At 45.9% G+C, this 26,656-nt stretch overlaps 2 protein-coding genes across 3 annotated transcripts in view; both read right to left on the reverse strand.

Moving 5' to 3' along the window:
• Positions 1-11,716: 11,716 nt before the first annotated feature.
• Positions 11,717-13,114, reverse strand: LOC117533162 (zinc finger protein 396-like). Its single transcript, XM_034196805.1, has one exon. It carries the CDS (start codon positions 13,080-13,082, stop codon positions 12,609-12,611), a length of 474 nt encoding a protein of 157 aa, XP_034052696.1. The 5' UTR covers positions 13,083-13,114; the 3' UTR covers positions 11,717-12,608.
• A 741-nt stretch (positions 13,115-13,855) lies between these two features.
• LOC117533157 (zinc finger protein Xfin-like) overlaps positions 13,856-26,656 on the reverse strand; it is a 35,626-nt gene continuing 22,825 nt past the window's right edge. The window contains exon 4 of one of the 2 annotated variants that reach the window (XM_034196798.1): positions 13,856-16,379. In XM_034196798.1, the coding sequence (XP_034052689.1) occupies positions 13,914-16,379 (2,466 nt within the window). In that variant the 3' untranslated portion in view covers positions 13,856-13,913. The remainder of the gene's footprint in view (positions 16,380-26,656) is intronic. The other variant, XM_034196799.1, reaches the window with a different exon arrangement.

Below are 26,656 nucleotides of genomic sequence, written 5' to 3' on the forward strand. Positions count from 1 at the left end.
AGTCTCTGTTGAACACACTGTTTCTCTGAAGCTTCAGTCTCTGTTGAACACACTGTTTCTCTCTGAAGCTTCAGTCTCTGTTGAACACACTTTTCTCTCTGAAGCTTCAGTCTCTGTTGAAACACACTGTTTCTCTGAAGCTTCAGTCTCTGTTGAACACTGTTTCTCTTGAAGCTTCAGTCTCTGTTGAACACACTGTTTCTCTCTGAAGCTTCAGTCTCTGTTAAACACACTGTTTCTCTCTGAAGCTTCAGTCTCTGTTGAACACACTGTTTCTCTCTGAAGCTTCAGTCTCTGTTGAACACACTGTTTCTCTGAAGCTTCAGTCTCTGTTGAACACACTGTTTCTCTCTGAAGCTTCAGTCTCTGTTGAACACACTGTTTCTCTCTGAGCTTCAGTCTCTGTTCAACACACTGTTTCTCCTGAAGCTTCAGTCTCTGTTAAACACTGTTTTCTCTGAAGCTTCAAGTCTCTGTTGAACACACTGTTTCTCTCTGAAGCTTCAGTATCTGTTAAAACACACTGTTTTCTCTCTGAAGCTTCAGTCTCTGTTAACACACTGTTTCTCTCTGAAGCTTCAGTCTCTGTTGAACACACTGTTTCTCTGAAGCTTCAGTCTCTGTTAACACAACTGTTCTCTCTGAAGCTTCAGTCTTCTGTTGAAACACACTGTTTCTCTGAGCTTCAGTCTCTGTTGAACACACTGTTTCTCTCTGAAGCTTCAGTCTCTGTTGAACACACTGGTTTCTCTCTGAAGCTTCAGTCTCTGTTAACACACTGTTTCTCTGAAGCTTCAGTCTCTGTTGAACACACTGTTTCTCCTGAAGCTTCAGTCTCTGTTAAACACACTGTTTCTCTCTGAGCTTCAGTCTCTGTGCAACACACTGTTTCTCTGAAGCTTCAGTCTCTGTTGAACACACTGTTTCTCTCTGAAGCTTCAGTCTCTGTTGAACACACTGTTCTCTCTGAAGCTTCAGTCTCTGTTGAACAAACTGTTTCTCTGAAGCTTCAGTCTCTGTTGAACACACTGTTTTCTCTGAAGCTTCAGTCTCTGTTTAACACACTGTTTCTCTCTGAAGCTTCAGTCTCTGTTGAACACACTGTTTCTCTCTGAAGCTTCGTCTCTTGTTGAACACACTGTTTTCTCTGAAGCTTCAGTCTCTGTTGAACACACTGTTTCTCTGAAGCTTCAGTCTCTGTTGAACACACTGTTTCTCTCTGAAGCTTCAGTCTCTGTTGAACACACTGTTTTCTTCTCTTGAGCTTCAGTCTCTGTTGAACACACTGTGTTCTCTCTGAAGCTTCAGTCTCTGTTAAACACACTGTTTCTCTCTGAAGCTTCAGTCCTCTGTTGAACACACTGTTTCTCTCTGAAGCTTCAGTCTCTGTTGAACACACTGGTTTCTCTCTGAGCTTCAGTCTCTGGTTTTTTGAAGCTTAAACACCTGTTTCTCTCTGAAGCTTCAGTCTCTGTTGAACACACTGTTTCTCTCTGAAGCTTCAGTCTCTGTTGAACACACTGTTTCTCTCTGAAGCTTCAGTCTCTGTTGAACACACTGTTTCTCTCTCTCTGAAGCTTCAGTCTCTGTTGAACACACTGTTTCTCTCTGAAGCTTCAGTCTCTGTTGAACACACTGTTTCTCTCTGAAGCTTCAGTCTCTGTTGAACACACTGTTTCTCTCTGAAGCTTCAGTCTCTGTTGAACACACTGTTTCTCTCTGAAGCTTCAGTCTCTGTTGAACACACTGTTTCTCTCTGAAGCTTCAGTCTCTGTTGAACACACTGTTTCTCTGAAGCTTCAGTCTCTGTTGAACACACTGTTTCTCTGAAGCTTCAGTCTCTGTTGAACACACTGTTTCTCTGAAGCTTCAGTCTCTGTTGAACACACTGTTTCTCTGAAGCTTCAGTCTCTGTTGAACACACTGTTTCTCTCTGAAGCTTCCTGAGCTGCTGTTCAGCTGGACGGCAGGAAGCAGAGGTTTGGGAGGATGATGTCCCTGATGCTGTTTAGATTTCTCCAGCACCACAGGGGGTCCTGTGTGGATGGCAGCTCCTTCCTCAGCAGATCCAGTTCTCCAGAATTGTCCTAATCACAGAGAAACAAGAGAAAAAGAACAACATGTATTCATCTTATTAACAAATGGTGATTGCAAAAGGATGATCATCCGCTATACAAAACAAAACGTGACTACACGTAAGTATGAGAGAATTGCGAAACTTTACCTGAAGCCAGCTATTCTCCTACAAGATACCTATGCCGGTGGCGGAAGCAAAACACGGCAAGAACGGAAGTGGGTAGGTCTGGACACCAGCGAACAAGAGGCCGCCAGCTAGAAGCCTCTGCCCCTTTATAGGGTGCCCCCTGGTGGTGATAGGCCAAAAAGAATATGCCTTACGACACTATTTACTGCTCATCCTGCTACACATGGATAAAAGTTACAGTGCAGTCTAAGATATGAATAGTTCAATTAAAAGCAGCGACAAAAAGAAAAGTCTTCTTGCTGGATTTGAAAGTAGTCAGAGTTGCAGCGGACCTGCAGGTTTCTGGGAGTTTGTTCCAGATATTTGGAGCATAATAACTGAACGCTGCTTCTCCATGTTTAGTTCTGACTCTGGGGACAGAAAGCTGACCAGTCCCTGAAGACCTGAGAGATCTGGATGGTTCATCATTTAGCAGGAGGTCAGAAATGTATTTTGGGCCTAAACCATTCAGTGCTTTATAAACCAGCAGCAGTATTTAGAAATCTATTCTTTGACACACAGGAAGCCAGTGTGAAGACTTCAGAACAGGAGTGATCCACTTTCTTAGTGTTAGTGAGGACTCGAGCAGCGGCGTTCTGAATCAGCTGCAGCTTCCTAATAGATTTATACGGCACAACACCGGCAATAGGTATGTATTGTTACATTAAAACGGTCTCTCCTGATTGAAAGTTAAACCCGATACTCACATTTATCAGTTACTCCTCACGTGCGGCTTTCTCTCTGAGACCGGACCGACATTTTGTTTGTTTCCTCGTCACCGGCGCGCATTGCATCCTGGGATACGGTGGGCTGTGAGGAAGAGGACTCTTCAAAGCCGGGAAAAGAAGAAGGACCCCGCCCCTCCCCCCTCTCTTCTGTCTGTCCCAGAATCAGAAGTCCTTTATTGGTCCCACAGAGGGACATTAACATGGTTACAGCAACAGTGGAGATAGATGCTGCTCCCAGACCGTAGTGGAGGAATACAGGGGAGGACTCTCTGCAGTCTTCCCGGACTGAAGCACCAGGCTTCGGCTTCAATAACCCACTCTGAAATGAGGCAGACAGGCAGGCTGTTCCTTGGGAGGTCGCTGTGTTTCCTCAGGACTTTGTTATACAGCTAACTGGAGACAGACTGATCACTGCTGCTACTCCCGCTCTCTTCCGGACACACACTACGCTCGCTCGCTCGCTCACTCTCGCTCGCTCTACACATGCACGCGCCACACCTCCCTCTCTCTCTTAAAGGGATAGGCGACCCCACTCTGCATCACCCTGCTATTATTAGAGAGAGAGATAGAGAGCTAGATAGTGTTAGAAATTAAAATCAATGTTGATATGGCGTAATTTGAATTAAATACACTATTTAATTTTTAAATCAGTTTTATTCTGAAAACCCGGAAGTTAACTATTAACCGGAAGTTAACTGTTAACTTAATACTTTTATTCTGAACATTCTTCACTTCCGGTTAACATTAGCATGTGGCAAAAAAAGTATTACGCCGATCGCGAGATGCTGCTCGAAGAGCAGACTCCCGTCGGGGAGAGCAGAATATCCAGCCGCTACTACTCTTGCTAAGAATCCTTGCAGGCAGGGGCGGGACTTAATTAGCTGGGCCACCATGCGGCCAATCATATGCGAGGACACACTAGGATCATACCATTATGTGAAAGAAGGGTGGGGGGCAGACGCTCCAAAGACAGCAGGTGTAGTGGTACAGGCCAGCTATGAGCGACGGGGAGCTGGATTTAAATGCAAGCGCGTCGGAAAAAGTCAAGAAATGAGCGAAAACCGAAAAAAGAAGCAGCGTCTGGCTGCTTTTCAATGATGTTGGAGAAAGCAAAGCTGAGTGCAGGATTTGTAAAATGAAAATAACCTTCAGAGCAGGGTTTTTGTTTGGTAACCAGGATTTATTGTCAGAGGTTCAGAAGTTCAGATCTTGTACTTGAGTAAAAGTACCAGAGTATAGGAATACTCGGTTACAATAAAAAGTCTATAAGTTAAAGTAGAAAAGTATTAGCATCAAAATATAGTTAAAGTACCACCTGCAGAGGGATCTAGATTCAGAGATGAATGTGACCAATAAAGAGCAGTTTGATTATTAAGTATTATCCTGTTGATCGATGTCATTACATTTGTTGAAAAGCACATAATGACTTGTTTAAGACTCGCTTTGTCAAAGTTTAGGACTTGGACTTGACTTGAACTTGCCCATCCTGACTTGAGACTTGACTTGAACTTGCCCATCCTGACTTGAGACTTGACTCGGACTTGAGCGCAAAGACTTGAGAGACTTGACTCTGACTTGCAAAACAATGACTTGGTCCCACCTCTGCTACCAGACTGTACCTCTACCAATCACTACCTATACCTATTCCACAAAGTACATTTATGGAATGGGATACATGGATTTCAAGGTTTATTTGGGGGGGGGGGGGGAAGGCCCACTGCAGCTACCCAAAGGGAGAGGAGGATTGGCAGTGCCGAGTTTCCAGGATTATTATTATGCAGCACAAATCAGAACAGTGGCATGCTGGTGTAATATGGAAAACGTCGCTAAATGGAAGGGCATCGAAACAAATGGGGAAAACTACCAGATTCAAAAATTACTAGGGGATAAAGAATTATTCAGGACACGTATTACAAATCACAACATTCACTTGAAACACTTGGAACACGGTTTTGTAACGAGATACAAAATAGGAAAACAGACAAAGATGTTGAGATGGATAACAAATGATAATAAATTCCAGCCGGGAAAAGAAGACGCAGGTTTTAAGCGATGGGCCCGAGGGGGCATCACAGCAATATGTGGAAAAAGGGGAAAATGCAGAGTTTTCAATATCTAAGAGATAAGTTCGATCTGGAAAGGGGTGACCATTTTAGATACTTACAGGCAGTGTTCGAATTACCCATTTGCTTTCGGGGAGCCCTATTTATTTATTTTGTTGACAATCATATAGCAGACCTGAAAGATGTATGTTTCCTGCATTAGATCAACATTGATTGCCAAATGCCTACCTTGTTTGGTAGGACATCTTTTTTTCCGAAATCTCGATCTCTTTTCGTGTGCCTGGCTCTTAGTGCTTATAAATCTTTTCCGCAGGTTATTCTGTTGATCACTGCTGACTTGTCCCTGAATCCATTCTTGTGAAAGGTGCACTCAGGTGGATCTTTCTGCGAGCGGCAGGGAGATCAATATACTTTTTGCCTCTTTGCAAATCTCACATCCACATTTTTTATTTATTTTGAAAAGCCATGGATTCCTTTCATTCCACTCACTGCATCTTTTCTGTGTCAGTTAAAAGGCAGGGCATCGTCAGGTTCGCTAGCGCAGGCTGCGCCGGCGGCTGTGGCCGTTGTTGAAGCCTCTTCAGGCTCCGCATCGGCAGGCCTCTCCCTCGGTGTGGAGCTGTCAAACTCGACCCTAACGCCGCTCACAGCCGGCCAACTAAAAGTTATTCCGTTCACGTTGTCATTTTTAGACTCCTTCGCTTCTTTGCTTGTGAATCCAAAAGCTGCGAGGCTTGGCTGTTTTTTTCGTTTCGCCATATTTTTTATTACAAAGCTAGAGTTAAACAAAATATCAGTATGAAAATATCAAATACCGCGCCAGCATCGCCTGCCGTAACCATAGCAACGTAAGTAGCGTAAAGAACGCAGCGCCGCCACGTACAGATGGCAACGCCCAGAAATATTCATAAATATAAAACAAATGCTCAGAAACTGTAACGAACAATGACTATTTATTTCAAGAACTTTTATTTACAGAAACTCAACATTTCGAATCTGTGTGACACAAATATGCACGATTGTTTTGGTCTCCCCCTACTTACCTCAAAGTCGGCCTTCAGGGGAGCTCCCTCCCTATTCGGGGGAGCCAAGCTCCCCCTGGCTCCCCCCCATTTCGAACAGTGAGTACAACACAGAGAGAGAACAGTACACCTATTGTGTAAGAACAAGCAGGTCAAACAGTATGATCACAAATACATAAACTCTGTTAAAAATCAGTTTTTATTAAAAGGTACAGGCTGCATTATGTGTTCTCAGCCTTGGAGACACTTGACAGGTTTTGGGATGTGTCTGAACCTCTCTTCAGTGGTTCATTAATACAACAGATATTTCAACGTGAGCCTACTTTGTTCATACTGTTGAGGTTAATGTCAGTAGTTGTGTGCTATAATGTATTTACAAAGTGTGAAGAGGAGGCAACTTTAGAATAGGGAACATGTTCAGGTCAATTAGAGTCAAACTACTAGCTTATTGGTTATGAACAAGACTTCACTTTAGAATAGGGAACATGTTCTTAGATAGAAATACCTAATTAGGAGTTATTTAGACTCAATTAACACCTAGAGTTTCATGTCTTGTTACATAAGGGCGGTGGTGACAAAGTCCATAGGGACTTGGCTTGGCAACTGGAAGGTCACCAGTTCAAGTTCCGGAAAGACCAAGTGCTACCGAGGTGTCCCTGAGCAAGGCACCGTGCCCTACACTGCTCCCCGTGCGCCGTACATAATGGCAGCACACTGCTCCTAACACAGGATGGGTCAAATGCAGAGAAACCGTTTCGTTACATAGTAGGCCTACCTGTACTGTGTAATGACAATAAGTTGAATCTTCAATCTTCTTCAATAAGAATAGATCATATTTGTTAAGTGTTATTATGAGAGAATTACTATTCTTGTGGAACTGCTGCCTTATTAGGCCCATATTGAGCAGAGCATATTAAGACCAAAACTCAGTACAACAACTTCCTGACTTGCAATAAATCAGCACTAATTAGAGGGTTATTGAGGAAAAACTCTCAATTAATGGCTTATTACTTGTAGAATATGGTCATGTAGAATAAGGCATTAATAAGTGTTTTATAATGACTAACAAAGAGCCAATATACTGCTAATATGCATGTTAATAAACTAGTTGATGGTTAATTTGTGTACCTTAATATAAAGTGTTACCAAAGAACAAAATAATAACTTATTCTCACACAACAAATGTCAACTGAACACGCATGTCATTTCCTATACCAAAGTTTGAATGTAGTCCTCCTGCAACCACCCACATTGTAACAGAAAACGTCCTCTTGGGAATTCAGTTCCACAATAATAATGAAGCCTCCAGGAGCAGATGAGCCTGAGGGCTAATCGCTCATCTTCAGTCTGCTGGTGTTTGCTATGGCCATTTCTGTGGTGGCAAAGTAAAAAAGATAATTAAGGACAAGTGTGTGCTTTCTCAGCTTTTGACCTCGGTCACAGCCTTCTCTCCATCCTTTGAACAAATGCCTTCTTCCTGAGTCACTTCTCTCCTCCATCACAGCGGCTGTGCATATCACTTTTGCGTTGCTGGCGGAGCCTGCGCTTGTGCTCGGTTGATGACTGTCCTCCTCCTCATTCACTTGTTCACTTTCTCTGGTAATATTCTCCTCTGTACCTCTCACAACATCATTCGGCTTTCTTCTTTCTTTAGCTTGCTTGCAACGTTCACTAATCGTTCCCGGGTAGTATGGTCGTCATTAGCAACGCCAGAAATACATTAAAAAATGTTGGTTTCTAAATCTAAAAACAACAATAGCCTATTAGAACTTATTCAAATCACAGTTTCAATTATCTCAAGCTTATTTTCATTCGTTGCAGTATTTTTGATAGAATGATTTACTTTGTAATGAATGTTATTCAATCAAGCCTCAAACTGATGGCACTTGTCCCTATAGCCTGTTTTAAATGGAAGTTGTCTGAGGTCCTTACCACCAGCTGCTCTTGCAGTAACAAGTAGTGTACCTTAATGTCCCTAATGTGCTCAATGTAGAGACTGCTTTTCGTCTTTTTGTTTACTTAGTTGTGTTTTCTGTCCGACACCTCAGGAGGGGGAAGCAGGGATAATTGGTTTCTCCTCCATCTTTTTTTGAAATATAGAAATGAACGGCGGGATATCTCTCCCAGCTTAGACGCGGTTTGATTGGCTACGGCTTGAGCGGTCAGATTTTCCGAAACGGGATTTGATTGGCTGGCGGACCGCTATGCTACCCACAATTCAGTTCGGCGAAAAAGCGAGGCAACGTGACGTCACCCCATTCAAAGTGAATGGGCAGATTGAAGCTGTCGACGCTGTAGTGTGGACGGGCCGTAAGGATGGGACGTTGTTGACCTCAACTGATGGAGTGTTAGGGCGTTGGAAGGAACACTTTGAGGAACTCCTGAACCCGACAACTCCGCCCTCTATGTTAGAGGCAGAGCTGGAGTATGATGGGGGATCAACACCAATCTCCCGGGGGGAGGTCACTGAGGTCGTCAAACAACTCCACAGTGGCAAAGCCCCGGGGGTGGATGAGATCCGCCCAGAAATGCTGAAGGCTCTGGGTGTTGAGGGACTGTCATGGTTGACACGTCTCATCAACGTTGTGTGGAAGTCGGAAACAGTACCGAAGGAGTGGCAGACCGGGGGGTGGTGGTTCCCCTTTTCAAAAAGGGGGATCAGAGGGTGTGTGCCAATTACAGAGGCATCACACTACTCAGCCTCCCCGGGAAAGTTTACTCTAAGGTACTGGAAAGGAGGGTCAGGCCGATTGTCGAACCTCAGATTGAGGAGGAACAATGCGGATTCCGTCCTGGTCGTGGAACGACGGATCAGCTTTTTACTCTCGCAAGGATCCTGGAGGGAGCCTGGGAGTACGCTTATCCGGTCTACATGTGTTTTGTAGACTTGGAGAAGGCGTATGACCGAGTTCCCAGGGAGTTACTGTGGGAGGTGCTGCAGGAGCATGTATTTTATTTTACCTTCGTCGTCGTCGCACAATTCACAGGCCACTGAATCCGCCGCTAAAGTGCTGGAGAATGAGGGTCTGTGGCCGAGCAGGGCATCCAATCGATCATATCATTTACAGGTCTTCTGGCCTTTACCACTCTTGTTATTATGGTGTATTCTTTTTTTTGTAGTCCTGCTTTAGTGTCTTTATTTTGTCCCGCCGGCATGAGTTTGCGCTGTGGAAGATTCCCATGTCGGCTAACTTTACCGAACAACGCTCATATATTTTGCTGTTGGAAAACTGCCTTCAGTCGAAGCTGCTGGAACCCACCCTCCGAGTAAATCGCCAGAAGCGCCGACACATTCTCATCACTCCACCGCTCCGATGATTTTCTTATTCTTATTGTTGCCATAATAACTGCTTTCACAAAAGTACTCTCTCCGTTGGTGCGCTGGGCTAATAATGCGAGCAAATAAAATGGCGGCTTCACAAAACTTTTTGGGACTTTTACGGGGCGTGGTTTGCATTCCACCCAGCCAATTAGACGTATGAACTTTTTTCTCCCACAAAAGTACCTGCTCTCTAGCTGGGACGGAAAACGGGGTAAAAAAAGGTTCTGATTAACTAATTTTAGTTCCGTCTCTTTTTGGTGTGAACGCGACATTTCGGAACTATCGCGGAACTAAAGTGGGAAAAGTACTGTGGTGTGAACGCACCTCTTCTCCCCCTCGTCCCCCCTCATCCTCTACCCCCCTCGTCCCCCCATTGCATCCTTCTTATCGGATCTGCAAAAACTAGATATCATATGAGAGCTGTGATTCATCACTGGGCGACCAAAACTCAGGCAGTTTAGGCGAAACCAGACAACACTAGGGCTGTGCAATTTAATCGATCCTGCGATATATATCGATATTTAGTTTTCCGAGAAAGTATCGATATTTCAGCCGCGGGTATCGATACATTAAGTCTGATAACTGTGTTCGTTATTGTCGCGTCCAGGAGAGAAGCTTTAAAAAGGAGACCAATGGAGTCTCTGAGAAGGTTCAAATGTATACTTTAATTAATAAAAAGCGCGGTAATGTTACAAGCAGAAGATGGTTCAGTCAGAAAAACAGCTGTGTTCTGGCTCTCGAGCGAAGGGAAGAGAGCGAGCTCCACCTTTCCAGCTGTTAAATATCCTCTGCTGGCTCCTCCCTGTGGGCCGGTTGGCGCTGCTGGGGGCCGGCCCTCCACGTCTCCAATGTTCGTTGTTGCGCATTACAGAGGATTCAGACATTGTACATTAAATATATAACTAAACACGCATTTTCTCCTCCTTATCTCTTTCATGACTTTTCATTTAATACATTTTAAACGCTGTAATCAATACTCCAAAAATACCTCACGGCTGGTATCATTTCCGGTAGTTTCCGGATGTTGTCTCATGCTACCCACGTCTGTAAACAAACGTATTCAAATAAACTGTACCTTCATTTAATATTCAGCAATAATAATATCTCGACGTCTATAGTTGTAGTGTTGAAATCAGTAGGTTTCGGTGTGCAACACTCCGTGTCATATCGCTACTAAATTCACCTCTATAGTAAATGATATATTAGCCACATGCTAAATGCTAACCGGAGATGAAGGATTTTCAGAATAAAAGCTTGACAACTGGTTGTGCACAAGAACTTCTGGTTTTTCAGTATAAAACAGCATTTAAACTGATGGTATGTTTAAGGTACTTTATGCCATCAAAACATTGATTTTAATTTCGAACAAGTCCCATTCAAATCCCCCGTGTTCCGCCACCTGCTGCACCTTTTAATTCTCCATTGTGATACTGCACTTTATGTACTTACGTTTCAAAGGATTGTAAGCTACAGTTTGCACTGTTTCAATAAATGAAACTAATTTTCTCACCACATCTTTTGATTCATTTTGTCCAGCATTTACAAGCTGTACACTCTCTGTCAGAGCCATATATTGTATAATTGATGCTTTCAGTTTTCAGTTGAATTAATTCAATCCAAGTCAATGGAACACTCAAGATGTCACCGAAATCACACTGTCCCTTTAAAATCTTTCAGAAAATGATATAAGTGTATCGAATCGTATCGTTGGCTGAATATCGTGATATATATCGTATTGTGAGCTGAATATCGTGTATCGTATCGTATCGTGAGATTAGTGTATCGCTACAGCCCTAGACAACACACAACTTCACTTTACGGAGCCAAACTTCCGAACCTCCCCTCGATTCTATTGGCTCTAATGGTTCAAAAGAGATGTCAATTATCAACATCGACCGAGGGGGGCCAGAGATAGGGAAAATCCACCCAAATGACCCCAGAAGTGTTTTTTTTGTTGCTAAACCTCTCTTAAAATGGTCAAATGTCACTTATTTGGCATCAATCTTGATACAGGGTACTTATATGATATAGCTTGGATTTCTAAAGCTTTTAGTACCATCCCATCATTCACGGGTGGTTTTCACTATAATGTTTTATTTTTGGACGGACATTATCATTTACATTTTTTTTTAGCCATGTAAAACTTTAGTTTTAATTATATAACCCAATATGGAAACCTCCTCAGTCTCTGGTTGTACATTGTGCCAGTTCTGGTCATCCACAGTCCTCTCTTTACTTGGACCAAATATTTTTTTATCACAACATTCAAGTTATCACATTATATACGATGTGTGACGGGGTTCTATTTGTTCGTTTGAAACATAGGCTTAGCCGGTTGATTTAAGCTCCAAAACTTTATTTATAACAGCAACAAAAAAAATATATACTGTTTGATAAAAGTGAAACATTATAACTTAAATAAACAAAATCAAAGTTAACAAATAGGGTTGTCTATCACTCATGGAGTAAACACATTCTCGCTGTTGCCTTCACTGCAACAATCTCCCGAACACATTATCCTCCGCCTCCCCGAGGTTGGCGATGTGCGGCAACCTGGAAAGGTAATCAGCCACTACATTCGATTTGCCAGATCGGTGACGGATAATGAATTTGAACGGTTGGAGTGAGAGGTACCAATGGGTAGGACGGCTGTTGTGATCTTTCATGGCCCCTTAGTGCCACCCTCACACAGACTATTATCTAAGTCTGGGAGTGGTTGGACTCCAGCTTTCGCTTGGGCTCTAGTTATCATTGGGCCAGAAACATTAACATTCCCATTTCCCCCAGAGTCAGTTTTCACAGAGAGTTCTTTTTCATGCAGCAAATCCAAGAGTACTGGTAAATCGCATCCCAGGATTGCATCAATCGGCAAGTTCTGTACCACCCCCACACTCAACAAGTACGATTGTCCATCAATGATCACGGATAGGTCCGCTTTGGGATAGGGATGCTTATCCCCGTGAACACACAAAATGTCTGTTTGTCTGCTGTAGTCCATAGCTCCAATTGGCACAAGTCTTTGCTTCACTAGAGACATGAAGCTACCAGTATCCAACAAAGCAGTGACCTGCTGGCCATTAACAGTGACAGCTGTATGACGTTGAACACGTTCCTCTTGATCCCCAATGAGCCCCAACTCTGCCCGGGGTGCATAGCAAGCGCCTGTGACCTTAGCTTTGCGTAGGGGACACACAGAAGCTATGTGGCCTGGCTGCTGGCAGTAATAGCAAATTAAATCCTTACCTTACCTTGTTGGTTTGGGGCAGTGCTAAGATATCCTGAGAACTCTGGTCGATTCTCTCTCTTTGCAGGCCTGGGCTGGTGTGCTGGTTGGTGTGTAAAAGTGGTTGCGCGTGCAGGAGGTGGTCCTCCTCTGCGGGCGTTGATGTACTGGAGCGCCAGCTTGGCAGCCACAAGACAGTCTGTAGACTCATGCTCCTTCACCCAGGTCCTCACCTCCGGTGGGAGTATCCGAAGCATCTGCTCCAAGATGATGGCCTCTGCAATTTCCTCCTTGTTGTGACGCTCTGGCCGAATCCACCGCCGGTAGAGACCTTTAATGCGATGGTAGGTCTCGATGGGGCTCTCTTCAGACGGTACCACCATGGACCGGTACTGCTGCCAATACGTCTCTGGGGAGATGTCGAATTTTGTCAGCAACGCTTCTCTCAGGTCTCTATAGCAGTGGGCTCTCGCCTCGTCCATTGCAGTATAGGCCTCCAATGCCTTCCCTGATAGCAGTGGAACGAGCCGGCATGTCCATTCCCTTTCTGGCCACCTCCACGTTTTGGCAATGCGCTCAAACAGCAATAAATAGTTCTCAATGTTCTCACCGCACTGGTACTATGGAATTTGTGGCTCCACATATAGCCTCGACTCAGGCGTTGGCTGATCAGGCTGGCTATCGGAGTCTGATTGAGGAAAAGGTTTACCAACTGGAACAGAAGTCCGTAGGTCTCAGAGCTCTGCCAACAGGAACTCCTCTCGCCTTTGCTGCCCTGATAGAAAGTATTTCATCAGTGACAGTAGTTCTCCCCCTGGTTAACTGGTTGACCCTGAGGCCATAGGAGCTGCTGGGGGCATCCAGGACCTGTCTTAATCATCGTCCTCTGTCTCCCATGCCCGCTCTGATTTGCCAGTTGCGTTCTTCTCCTGCTGCTGACGCTGGGAACGTAGTCCTGTGCGGTGCTTCGTAACGCGGATTAGCTTTTTCCGATTAGCCATCCCACTTCTGACACCATATGTGACGGGGTTCTATTTGTCCTTTGAAACATAGGCTTAGTCGGTTGATTTAAGCTCCAAAACTTTATTTATAACAGCAACAAAAAAAAGATATACTGTTTGATAAAAGTGAACAGGTATAACTTAAATAAACAAAATCAAAGTTACCAAATAGGGTTGTCTATCACTCATGGAGTAAACACGAACACCCAACTCTGCTCATTGCCCAAAGAGTTTAAACCTAACTGTCACTGTCATCAGTGTCAGGTTCAGAAGAGTCTCCAAGGTTGTCCTCAGTCTCTGGTTGCAAATGTCTCACTGTAAAATATTTTTCACAGATGAGGTGAATGGTTTCTCTCGTGGGTGTTTTACATTTCCTCTCCGTCTAACTATTTTCTCACACAAAGAGCAGCCAAATGGGTTCTCTCCTAATCTACATCTTGAATCACTGACAGAGTCTTGTTTATTTTTCTGAGAGTTTGAACCTGGTTCTCCGGTCTTCTTCCAATCAGCCCTGTCTCCAGTGTCAGGTTCTGAAGAGTCTCCATGGTTGTCCTCAGTCTCTGGTTGTAAATGTCTCTCTGGATCTGAGTTCCTAGCTGGTTCTGGTCCTCCACAGTCCTCTCCATCAGCTTCTGTTTCCATGTGTTCAGCTGAGCTGCTGGCTGGAGGCTCTGCCTCTCTGTTCTCATCAGTCTGAGTTTGATGAAGCTGTGAGGACTGACGACCAACACACGTATGGCTTTTGACCTGATGACTCTGTGTGAATCTTTTTTCACAGACACTGCAGCTGAATGGTTTCTCTCCTGTGTGGATTCTAATGTGGCCCTTTAATGCTGAACTCTGTGCAAAAGATCTCTTACAGACTGAGCAGCCGAATGGTTTCTCTCCTGTGTGGATTCTCATGTGGGCCTTTAAATGTCCTCTCTGTTTAAAAGATTTCTTACAGACTGCACGGCCAAATGTTTTCGCTCCTGCACTACGTCCTGAATCACTGACAGGGTCTTGTGTAGTACTATGAGAGTTTGAACCTGGTTCTCTGGTCTCCTTCCAATCTCCGCTGTCTTCAGTGTCAGGTTCAGAAGAGTCTCCAGGGTTGTCTTCAGTCTCTGGTTGTAAATGTCTGTCTGGATCTGAGTTCCTGGCTGGTTCTGGTCCTCCACAGTCCTCTCCATCAGCTTCTGTTTCCATGTGTTCAGCTGAGCTGCTGGCTGGAGGCTCTAACTCCCTGTTCTCCTCAGTTTGAGTTTGATGAAGCCGTGAGGACTGACGACCAACACACTTATGTCTTTTGACGTTATGGCTGTGTGTGAATCTTTTGTCACAAACACTGCAGTTGAATGGTTTCTCTCCTGTGTGGATTCTAATGTGGCCCTTTAAATCTCCTCTCTGTGCAAAAGATTTCTCACAGACTGAGCAGCTGAATTGTTTCTCTCCTGTGTGGATTCTCATATGGGCCATTAAATGTCCTCTCTGTTTAAAAGATTTCATACAGACTGAGCAGCTGAATGGTTTCTCTCCTGTGTGGATTCTCATGTGGGTCTTTAAATGTCCTCTCCGATTAAAAGATTTCTTACAGACTGAGCAGCCAAATGTTTTCTCTCCTGCACTACGTCTTGAATAACTGACAGGGTCTTGTTTATTTCTCTGAGAGTTTGAACCTGGTTCTCTGGTCTCCTTCCAATCAGCACTGTCTCCAGTGTCAGGTTCAGAAGAGTCTCCAGGGTTGTCCTCAGTCTCTGGTTGTAAATGTCTCTCTGGATCTGAGCTCCTTGCTGGTTCTGGTCCTCCACAGTCCTCTCCATCAGCTTTTGTTTCCAGGTGTTCAGTTTGTCTTTGATGAAGCTGAGAGGACTGAGGTTTCTCTTCATCATCTTCACTCTTCACAGGGTCAGGAGTGAATGTGGACTTGGTGATATCAGCCTCCTCCAGCACTTGAAGCTGCTCTCCCTCCTGACTGCTCCAGAGTTCCTCCTCTTCCTCTTTGATGTGTGGGGGGGGCTCTGGGTCCTCCTGGTTCGGCATATGCTGGTTTTGATTTCCACCTTCTGTAAACAATTCCTCTCCCTGGTGATTGCTGTTAAATGTTTCACCACTGTGAACAAATGTATGTTTCAAAAAGCTTAAATCATCGTCTTCTCTGTCTTCAGTGTCAGGTTCTGAAGAGTCTCCAGTCTCAGGTTCAGAAGAGTCTCCAGGATTGTCCTTAGTCTCTGGTTGTAAATGTCTCTCTGGATCTGAGTTCCTAGCTGGTTCTGGTCCTCCACAGTCCTCTCCATCAGCTTCTGTTTCCATGTGTTCAGCTGAGCTGCTGGCTGGAGGCTCTGCCTCTCTGTTCTCCTCAGTTTGAGTTTGATGAAGCTGTGAGGACTGACGACCAACACACTTATGTATTTTGACCTGATGACTGCGTGTGAATCTGTTGTCACAAACACTGCAGCTGAATGGTTTCTCTCCTGTGTGGATTCTCATGTGGCCCTTTAATGCATCTCTCTGTACAAAATATTTCTTACAGACTGAGCAGCTGAATGGTTTCTCTCCTGCACTACGTCCTGAATCACTGACAGGGTCTTGTTTATTTCTCTGAGAGTTTGAACCTGGTTCTCTGGTCTCCTTCCAATCAACACTGTCTTCAGTGTCAGGTTCAGAAGAGTCTTCAGTCTCAGGTTCTGAAGAGTCTCCAGGGTTGTCCTCAGTCTCTGGTTGTAAATGTCTCTCTGGATCTGAGTTCCAGGCTGGTTCTGGTCCTCCACAGTCCTCTCCATCAGCTTCTGTTTCCAGGTGTTCAGTTTGAGTTTGATGAAGCTGAGAGGACTGAGGTTTCTCTTCATCATCTTCACTCTTCACAGGGACAGGAGTGAATGTGGACTTGGTGATATCAGCCTCCTCCAGCCCTTGAAGCTGCTCTCCCTCCTGACTTATCCAGTGTTCCTCCTGTTCCTCTTTGATGTGTGGGGGGGGGCTCTGGGTCCTCCTGGTCCAGACTGGAGCTCCACTCCTGCTGCTCAGGGGGAACCTCTTCTTCAACCACCACCAGCTGCTGGACGTCTGCAGGAAACAGGAAACACATATTCATCAGAATCGGTTATATTTACCAAGTAGGTTTACACAGGAATTTGCTTTAGTATATATGTGGTGCATACAAAGAAACAGAAAGAAGCATCTTAGACAAACTAAATAAAATACAAATAGGAATGTTAGGACAGCTATTTAAAAAAAAACTATTTAAAAAACTACTATAACCAATTAACAATATTTACATGTGACAAATACTATACACTTTATTCAAAGTGGAGAACTGTGCTGATTTAAAAGAGGAAGTGTGCAGAACAGATGTGCAGCATGTGCAGGATTTACAATTGTCAAAAGAACAAGGTGTTCTTGACATGATGACTTTAAAAAAGGTCCCATGTCATGGCCATTTCTACTGATCATAATTCCATTGTTGAGGTCGACTAGGATAGATTTACATTGTTCAATGTTCCAAACTCACATTGGTTCCTCAAACAGCATGTCTGTATAGTTTGTGTATTCACTCTGTCCTACACGCCTTGTTGGAGCTCCTGCGGAGTATTGCGGCTGAGAAGAGATAAGGCTGGATGAGTGTGTGTGTGTGAGTGAGGATCAATCCGCGGAGCTGTTACGTCAGTATACCCAATACGTCAGTATACCCAATACGTCAGTATACCCAAGAAGAAGAAAAATGGAAAAAGATAAATCTCCAACGAGGCATTCTGGGGGCAGCACAGACAGGTCTTTTCTGTTTTAGAGTTTTACTCGCTACAGGGTGTACTTTGAGGGTTGTGACTCTGCAGACCATTTAAATGCAGAAAAAACCTTCATAACACAAGGGGCCGGGTATAACCAGAAAAGCATGACATGGGACCTTTAAAGTAATGTTATTAGGGGCTGGATAAAAGTCACTGGAAGAGGACAGACTCCACAGCAGTGGCTGGGGAGTCACACAGAGTGATGTGGGCGGGTTGGGCTGCGTTCTTCCTGAAGTCCAAAACCAGCTCACTGTCTTGAGAGCGTTGAGCTCCAGGTTACAAGATCATCATGTGCTCAGCAGCTACAGTTTAGATATGGTAATGAAAAACTGAAGTCCTCCTCCAACAGGGCAACATGAATATATATAGGACATAAACAAATAAAACGGATGAAATAGTGCAAGAGAATGTTTTGAGATGTGCAAGTAATACAAATGAAATAGAAAATAGTGCAATAATAATAATAGCTTGGATTTATAAAGCGCCTTTCATGAGAGCCAAGGTTACAAAGAAGAGCAGGGAAAAAACAAAAGGCAGACAGAACAACAAATAGATTAGGGCCAAGGGCCTTAGCAAACAGACGGGTCTTGAGGGCCCTTTGAAGGCGTCAAGCGTGGGGATGTTGCAAATCTCCACAGGGAGAGCGTTCCAGAGGGGGGGGGGGGGCTGCCACACTGAAGGCTCTGTCCCCCAAGGTTCGCAGTTTGGTGCGGGGGGTGGTAAGCAGGCCGGAGTCTGAAGACCGCAGGTTCCGGGGTGGGGCATGTGGGCGAAGGATGTCCGATAGGTACTGGGGGGGCATGGAGCAGAGGTCGCGTTAACCGAATATTTTCCGTCTATGACGGATTTTTTTTAACAATGACGGACAAATCTGAAAGCAGTCCGTCATTTTGACAGATTAGAACAAACTCGGAACAGCGCCAAAGTTTCCCCGCAGCAACGCTCCGGTGTTATGCCGTGTTATGCATGCCCTCCAAAAAGGAAATCATACCGTTTCCAAACCCAACTGTGCCGTACAAATCATTGAAATGTCTGAGTTTTGGCTTTACGCTGTGCACGCTCCCGCGAGGTGCAGCAGCCATGCATAACACGGCGCACCCCCGTTGACAGTTCACGAGCATGCTCCCCCCCCCCTCGTCAGAGTTGTGTAAAGGCCGGACGGGTATTCTGGATTTTGACGGAAGTTTTACGATCCTGTCCGTCAAAATGACGGGCAGCGAAAAAGTCTAGCGCAACCTCTGGCATGGAGGGACTTGTAGGTGAGGAGGACTTGTATGTTATGCGGGACTTGACCGGCAGCCAGTGGAAGTGGATGAGGGTGGGGAGTGATGTGCTGCTACGGCTTTGTATGTGAAGAGTACCCTAGCAGAACAGTTTTGAACATACTGGAACCTATACTGCAAACAGGACACCATTGCAGTAGTCAAGAAGAGTCTATATACAAGTAAATAGAATATGATGTATAGATAAATAAAGGCCGGGCCTTGCCACGGAGCCCGGCCGGGCACAGCCCGAAAAGGCAACATGGGCAACACCTCCGCTTCTTCTCCGTCCCGCGGGCCCACCACCTACGGGAAACAGCGATGGGGTCGGGTGCGCTGCCAGAAGGCTGGCAGTGAAAGCAGAGGGTCTCGACGGACCAGACCCGGGCGACAGAAGCTGGCTTTGGGAACGTGGAACGTCACCTCTCTCGGGGGGGGAAGGAGCCGGAGCTTGTGCGGGAGGTGGAGCTGTTGGGCTCACCTCTACGCACAGCGTCGGCTCTGGAACCTTACTTCTGGATAGGGGTTGGACTCTATTCTTCTCAAGTTGCTCAAGGTGTGAGGCGCCGGGCGGGTGTGGGGGATACTCACAAGTCCCGGTTGGGTGCTTCGTTGTTGGAGTTTACCAATCATCTACACTCCATCAGCTGATGATTTCTATTCGCCTTTATGAGCTTCACATCAATGGGATAAGGTGAGAAGTTCAGTCATCCGGGAGGGACTCGGAGTAGAACCGCCCCTCCTTCGCGTCGAAAGGAGCCAGTTGAGGTGGTTCGGGCACCTAGTTAGGATGCCACCTGGGCGCCTCCCTAGGGAGGTGTTTCAGGCACGTCCAGCTGGGAAGAGACCAAGGGGTAGACCTAGGACCAGGTGGAGGGATTATATCTCTTCGCTGGCCTGGGAGCGCCTTGGGATCCCCCAGTCAGAGCTGGTTGATGTGGCCAGGGAAAGGAAAGTTTGGGGCTCTCTGCTGGAACTGCTACCCACGCGACCCCGACCCGACCGCCACGAATAAGCGGGAGAAGATGGATGGATGACCCCCTGCTCTAGAAGCTGGAAAAACGATAATGCGGTCTTTTATAAAAGTATTTTTATATAACGTATGTGGGAGAAGTGAGGAACTATCTTTACTTTACCTTACCTAGGACTTACCTTTACCCTGATTCTTGAAACTAAAGATAGCAATGGCATAGCTACCTAACTTCACTCCTTCCACCTTTGAATTCCATGCCGTCACAGTAACCCATCCTATACAATTAACCATTGTTGTTCTCTACCGTCCACCAGGCGCCTTGGGGGACTTCTTGGAGGAATTAGATCATCTCCTCTCACACATCCCAGAAACTGGCCCTCCCGCTGTACTTCTCGGAGACTTCAACCTCCAGACGGGGAAGATAGACGAACTAACATCTCTGTTAACCGCCTTTGCTTTCTCACTGTCTCCGTCCCCACCAACTCATAAAGCTGGCAATGTCCTTGATCTCATATTCTCAAGGAACTGCGCTACTTCTAACCTCTCTGTAAACCCGCTCCACACATCTGATCACTTCATTCTCTCTACCCCTTTCCAAACATAACAAACTAATCTCTTCTCATCCTGCACCTGTCCGCCGTAAGCTTCGTTCCCTCTCCCCCTCTACCTTTGCCTCATCGGTGCTCTCAGCCCTGCAGAAACTCTCCTCTCTACTCTCTCATCCTCTCTGAACTCTCTCTGGTCCTCTCACATCTCGGCAGGCTCGTCAGTTCCCCTCCTGCTCCCCTGGCTAAATGACGCACTGCGTGCTAATAGAACCGTCCTTAGGGCAGCAGAGCGGAAACCGGTGGAAATCCAAACACCATGACGACCCTCCTCACCTATCAGGCTCTCCTCTCCTCTTTCTCTGCTTCGATCTCTCGGGCAAAAAGCACTTTCAAGATAAGATCCAATCTTCATATTCCAATCCCAAAAATCTATTTTCCATCTTCTCCACCCTCTTGGACCCTCCCAAAGCCCTTCCCCCTCCTCCTTCTTGGAACCCCCTCCCTTCTGTCAAGCGACTTTGGTAACCACTTGGAAAAAGAAGAGCGAATATCATCACCCTTTTTTTTCTGACTCACCTATACTCACCGCTGGGGTCACCAGACCCTCCTTCCACCAACACACTGACCTCCTTTCCCCTTCTCTCTCCAAGTGAGGTTCTTACCCTCATTACTTCTGCCCGCCCTACCACCTGTCCTCTGGACCCCATTCCTTCAAACCTCCTTCAGACTATCGCTCCTGATATTCTACCCGTTTCTCTCACCCATTTCAATCAACACTTCTCTAACTTCTGGTCACTTTCCAAAACAGTCTCAAGGAGGCAAGAGTAAACCCTCTCCTAAAGAAACCCACTCTCAACCCGGTCTGATGTTATAAACTACAGGCCTGTCTCTCTCCTCCCGTTCCTGTCTAAATCACTTGAACGCGCTGTCTTTAAACAACTCTCCTGTTATCTCCATCAGAACAACCTTCTGGATCCGCACCAGTCTGGTTTCAAGGCAGGTCACTCCACAGAAACTGCCCTCCTTGCTGTCACTGAGGAACTGCACACTGCTAAAGCAGCCTCCCTCTCCTCTGTCATCATCCTGTTGGACCTGTCTGCTGCATTCGACACGGTGAATCATCAGATCCTCCTTCGCACTCTCCAAAAACTTGGAGTTTCAGGCTCTGCACTTTCCCTCCTCACCTCATACCTGAAAGACCGTACCTACAGGGTGACTTGGAGAGGGTCCGAGTCCGACCCTTGTCAATTAACTACAGGGGTCCCTCAGGGCTCTGTTCTTGGTCCCCTCCTCTTCTCCCTGTACACAAACTCGCTCGGATCAGTCATTAGCCCGCATGGTTTTTCATACCACTGCTACGCTGACGACAACCCAATTAATTCTGTCCTTTCCCCGCTCAGAGACCCAGGTCGTCGCACGCATCTCTGCTTGTCTAGCTGACATCTCTCAGTGGATGTCTGCTCATCACCTCAAGCTCAACCTTGACAAGACTGAACTGCTTTTCCTTCCGGGAAAAGATTGTCCTACTCTTGACCTAACAATCAACATCGGCACCTCAGTTGTTTCCCCGACTCAGACTGCAAGGAATCTGGGTGTGACCCTAGATAACAACCTGTCCTTCACTGCAAACATCGCTGCTACAACCCGTTGCTGCAGATACACGCTTTACAACATCAGGAAGATACGTCCCCAGCTGACACAGAAAGCGACTCAGGTTCTGGTCCAGGCTCTCGTCATCTCACGCCTAGACTACTGCAACTCCCTCCTGGCTGGTCTACCTGCATGTGCCATCCGACCTCTGCAGCTCATCCAGAATGCAGCGGCTCGTCTGTCTTCAACCTTCCTAAAATTCTCCCACACCACGCCGCTCCCTTCCGCTCCCTTCACTGGCTTCCGATAACTGCTAGAATCCACTTCAAGACACTGGTACTTGCTTACCATGCTGCGAATGGATCTGGCCCTTCGTACATCCAGGACATGGTTAAAAAACCGTACACCCCAGCGCGTGCACACGCTCTGCATCAGCCAAACGACTCGCTGCGCCCGTCGCTGCAAGGGGGACCCAAGTTCCCATCCGCAGAAACACGTGGGTTTGCTATCCTGGCTCCAAGATGGTGGAATGAGCTCCCCATTGACATCAGGACAGCAGAAAGCTTACACACCTTCCGGCGCAGACTGAAAGCTCATCTCTTTCGACTCCACTTCGAGCGATAGAACTATAACAAAGCACTTGTATACTAATAAAGGACTGGCTTACCTAAAGCCAGTTGAGTAGCACTTGAAATGTTTTTGCTCTATGAAACCTGATTTCTGTTTTCTTCAAGGTTGTATTTTGTTGGTCGAACGCACTTATTGTAAGTCGCTTTGGATAAAAGCCTCAGCTAAATGCAATGTAATACGTCGGACAGTCTCGTAAACTTGTTGCAAACTGCCTTCTTGCCAGCGCTGCACCTGACGCCTTGTTGTTACGTAGAGGCGCAGGAGGAAAGCGGCGCTCTAGGCAGAAGGGGGCAAGAGCCCGGAGCTGTGCAGTGAAACTGCTAGCCGCTTACGACTGCAACTTGTTGTCCAGTGTGAACTACTGAGCCGGGAGGAGATGTAGCTGCTATCGGATATAGGCCTGAGCCCTACCTACGGGAGGGGCTGTGATGGTTGAAACCAGAGATGGGGTGAAGCTTCGCATGCGATGATTTGAGCTGGCCCCTGATGCCGGGTGATGCGCTCTCAAGAGAGGGCATCACCGGAGTGTTGATCGAGCTATTACCCTGGGGCGGCTGCTATGGTGAGCGTTGGGAGCGAGACGGGGAGGTTTTCCATTAAGCCAGAGGAGCTTCCGTGGGGCCCGACTTCTTTGTCCTTTTTCCTCCCGCGTCCGGGTTTGCGGGTAGCCGGCTGGAGCCGCTGACTCGAGCTGGGGAACCCCGCCTGTAGCTTGATCTGCGAGCCTGCGGAGCTGGTGAAGAGATAGGCCTGGAGCTGGAGTAATGCATTGCTGCTGCAGTTTGGAAAGGAGGAGATCTGCCTCTGCTGCTGGTGAGCTGCTGCGGGATACCGAGCGGCAGCTTGAGGAAGTTGCGTAGGGACTCAGGCAGTGTGTCGGGCCCGGATCAAGATCCTGCTGGAAGCTGGTCTGAGCACTATGAATCGGAACGTCTTGAGAATCATAATACCATGAAGTACGAGGTTAGTTTGACGATTGCTGTCTGTGTGTTGCGTAGAGTCACCCGAAATGACAACTGTCAGAGAGGGGAGAGCAGATTTAAAAGGTTTGGCAAAGCGCTATGATAGGCTCTTGAGAATAGAGCGAAGTAATTGGTTAAGCTGGAGAAGAGAGAGAGTAGTTACGCAGGAATAGTGAATAGACTGTCTTCCTGGATGAACTTACGATGAGCTTCACTTTTACCGCAGAGTTTGCAACGCCACAAATAAATGGGGCCAATCTTCAGTCAGATGAGACTGTGTACATTTTTAGTAAGAATAACGGACAAAATTTGTGGAAATACCATATGAGGAAATATGAACCAGAAGTTATCAAAGTTAAACCATCAGAAATGTTTTTAACAACATTTGGTCAAAAAGAGAGAGTGAATAAAGAGAGAGTTAGTAAAGAGGGAACAGACCTGCTCTGTGGATCTGAAGCTGAGGCTGTAAAACAGCGTCCAGTAGTTTCCGGTGTCTCTCGTTCTCCTGTTTTGAACGAGACAGTTCCTCCTCGTACTCTGCTATCGTTCTTTCAAACAGAACAAAGATGTCTTCAGCAGCTGCAGTGAGTCGCTGCTTCACCAACGAGAGCAGCACAACACTCATGTTTACTAAATCACCACTTCCAGTTGAACACACCGTTTCTCTCTGAAGCTTCAGTCTCTGTTGAACACACTGTTTCTCTCTGAAGCTTCAGTCTCTGTTGAACACACTGTTTCTCTGAAGCTTCAGTCTCTGTTGAACACACTGTTTCTCTCTGAAGCTTCAGTCTCTGTTGAACACACTGTTTCTCTCTGAAGCTTCAGTCTCTGTTAAACACACTGTTTCTCTCTGAAGCTTCAGTCTCTGTTGAACACACTGTTTCTCTCTGAAGCTTCAGTCTCTGTTGAACACACTGTTTCTCTGAAGCTTCAGTCTCTGTTGAACACACTGTTTCTCTGAAGCTTCAGTCTCTGTTGAACACACTGTTTCTCTCTGAAGCTTCAGTCTCTGTTGAACACACTGTTTCTCTCTGAAGCTTCAGTCTCTGTTAAACACACTGTTTCTCTGAAGCTTCAGTCTCTGTTGAACACACTGTTTCTCTGAAGCTTCAGTCTCTGTTGAACACACTGTTTCTCTCTGAAGCTTCAGTCTCTGTTGAACACACTGTTTCTCTCTGAAGCTTCAGTCTCTGTTGAACACACTGTTTCTCTCTGAAGCTTCAGTCTCTGGTTGAACACACTGTTTCTCTCTGAAGCTTCAGTCTCTGTTGAACACACTGTTTCTCTCTGAAGCTTCAGTCTCTGTTGAACCACACTGTTTCTCTCTGAAGCTTCAGTCTCTGTTGAACACACTGTTTCTCTGAAGCTTCAGTCTCTGTTAAACACACTGTTTCTCTGAAGCTTCAGTCTCTGTTGAACACACTGTTTCTCTCTGAAGCTTCAGTCTCTGTTAAACACACTGTTTGTCTGAAGCTTCAGTCTCTGTTGAACACACTGTTTCTCTGAAGCTTCAGTCTCTGTTGAACACACTGTTTCTCTCTGAAGCTTCAGTCTCTGTTCAACACACTGTTTCTCTCTGAAGCTTCAGTCTCTGTTGAACACACTGTTTCTCTCTGAAGCTTCAGTCTCTGTTGAACACACTGTTTCTCTCTGAAGCTTCAGTCTCTGTTGAACACACTGTTTCTCTGAAGCTTCAGTCTCTGTTGAACACACACTGTTTCTCTCTGAAGCTTCAGTCTCTGTTGAACACACTGTTTCTTCTCTGAAGCTTCAGTCTCTGTTGAACACACTGTTTCTCTGAAGCTTCAGTCTCTGTTGAACACACTGTTTCTCTCTGAAGCTTCAGTCTCTGTTGAACACACTGTTTCTCTGAAGCTTCAGTCTCTGTTGAACACACTGTTTCTCTGAAGCTTCAGTCTCTGTTGAACACACTGTTTCTCTGAAGCTTCAGTCTCTGTTGAACACACTGTTTCTCTCTGAAGCTTCAGTCTCTGTTGAACACACTGTTTTGTCTGAAGCTTCAGTCTCTGTTAAACACACTGTTTCTCTCTGAAGCTTCAGTCTCTGTTGAACACACTGTTTCTCTGAAGCTTCAGTCTCTGTTGAACACACTGTTTCTCTGAAGCTTCAGTCTCTGTTGAACACACTGTTTCTCTGAAGCTTCAGTCTCTGTTGAACACACTGTTTCTCTCTGAAGCTTCCTGAGCTGCTGTTCAGCTGGACGGCAGGAAGCAGAGGTTTGGGAGGGTGATGTCCCTGATGCTGTTTAGATTCCTCCAGCACCACGGGGGTCCTGTGTGGATGGCAGCTCCTTCCTCAGCAGATACAGTTCTCCAGAATTGTCCTAAACACAGAAAAAACAAGAGAAAAAGAACAACATGTATTCATCTTATTAACAAATGGTGATTGCAAAAGGATGATCATCCGCTATACAAAACAAAACGTGACTACACGTAAGTATGAGAGAATTGCGAAACTTTACCTGAAGCCAGCTATTCTCCTACAAGATACCTATGCCGGTGGCGGAAGCAAACACGGCAAGAACGGAAGTGGGTAGGTCTGGACACCAGCGAACAAGAGGCCGCCAGCTAGAAGCCTCTGCCCCTTTATAGGGGTGCCCCCTGTTGGTGATAGGCCAAAAAGAATATGCCTTACGGACACTATTTACTGCTCATCCTGCTACACATGGATAAAAGTTACAGTGCAGTCTAAGATATGAATAGTTCAATTAAAAGCAGCGACAAAAAGAAAAGTCTTCTTGCTTGGATTTAAAAGTAGTCAGAGTTGCAGCGGGACCTGCAGGTTTCTGGGAGTTTGTTCCAGATATTTGGAGCATAATAACTGAACGCTGCTTCTCCATGTTTAGTTCTGACTCTGGGGACAGAAAGCTGACCAGTCCCTGAAGACCTGAGAGATTGGATGCTTCATCATTTAGGCAGGAGGTCAGAAATGGTATTTTGGGCCCTAAACCATTCATGTGCTTTATAAACCAGCAGCAGTATTAGAAATCTATTCTTTGACACACAGGAAGCCAGTGTAAAGACTTCAGAACAGGAGTGATCCACTTTCTTAGTGTTAGTGAGGACTCGAGCAGCGGCGTTCTGAATCAGCTGCAGCTTCCTAATAGATTTATACGGCACAACACCGGCAATAGGTATGTATTGGTACATTAAAACGGTCTCTCCTGATTGAAAGTTAAACCCGATACTCACATTTATCAGTTACTCCTCACGTGCGGCTTTCTCTCTGAGACCGGACCGACATTTTGTTTGTTTCCTCGTCACCGGCGCGCATTGCATCCTGGGATACGGTGGGCTGTGAGG

This window comes from Gymnodraco acuticeps, unplaced genomic scaffold (assembly GCF_902827175.1).
Source record: "Gymnodraco acuticeps unplaced genomic scaffold, fGymAcu1.1, whole genome shotgun sequence".
NCBI lineage: Eukaryota > Metazoa > Chordata > Actinopteri > Perciformes > Bathydraconidae > Gymnodraco > Gymnodraco acuticeps.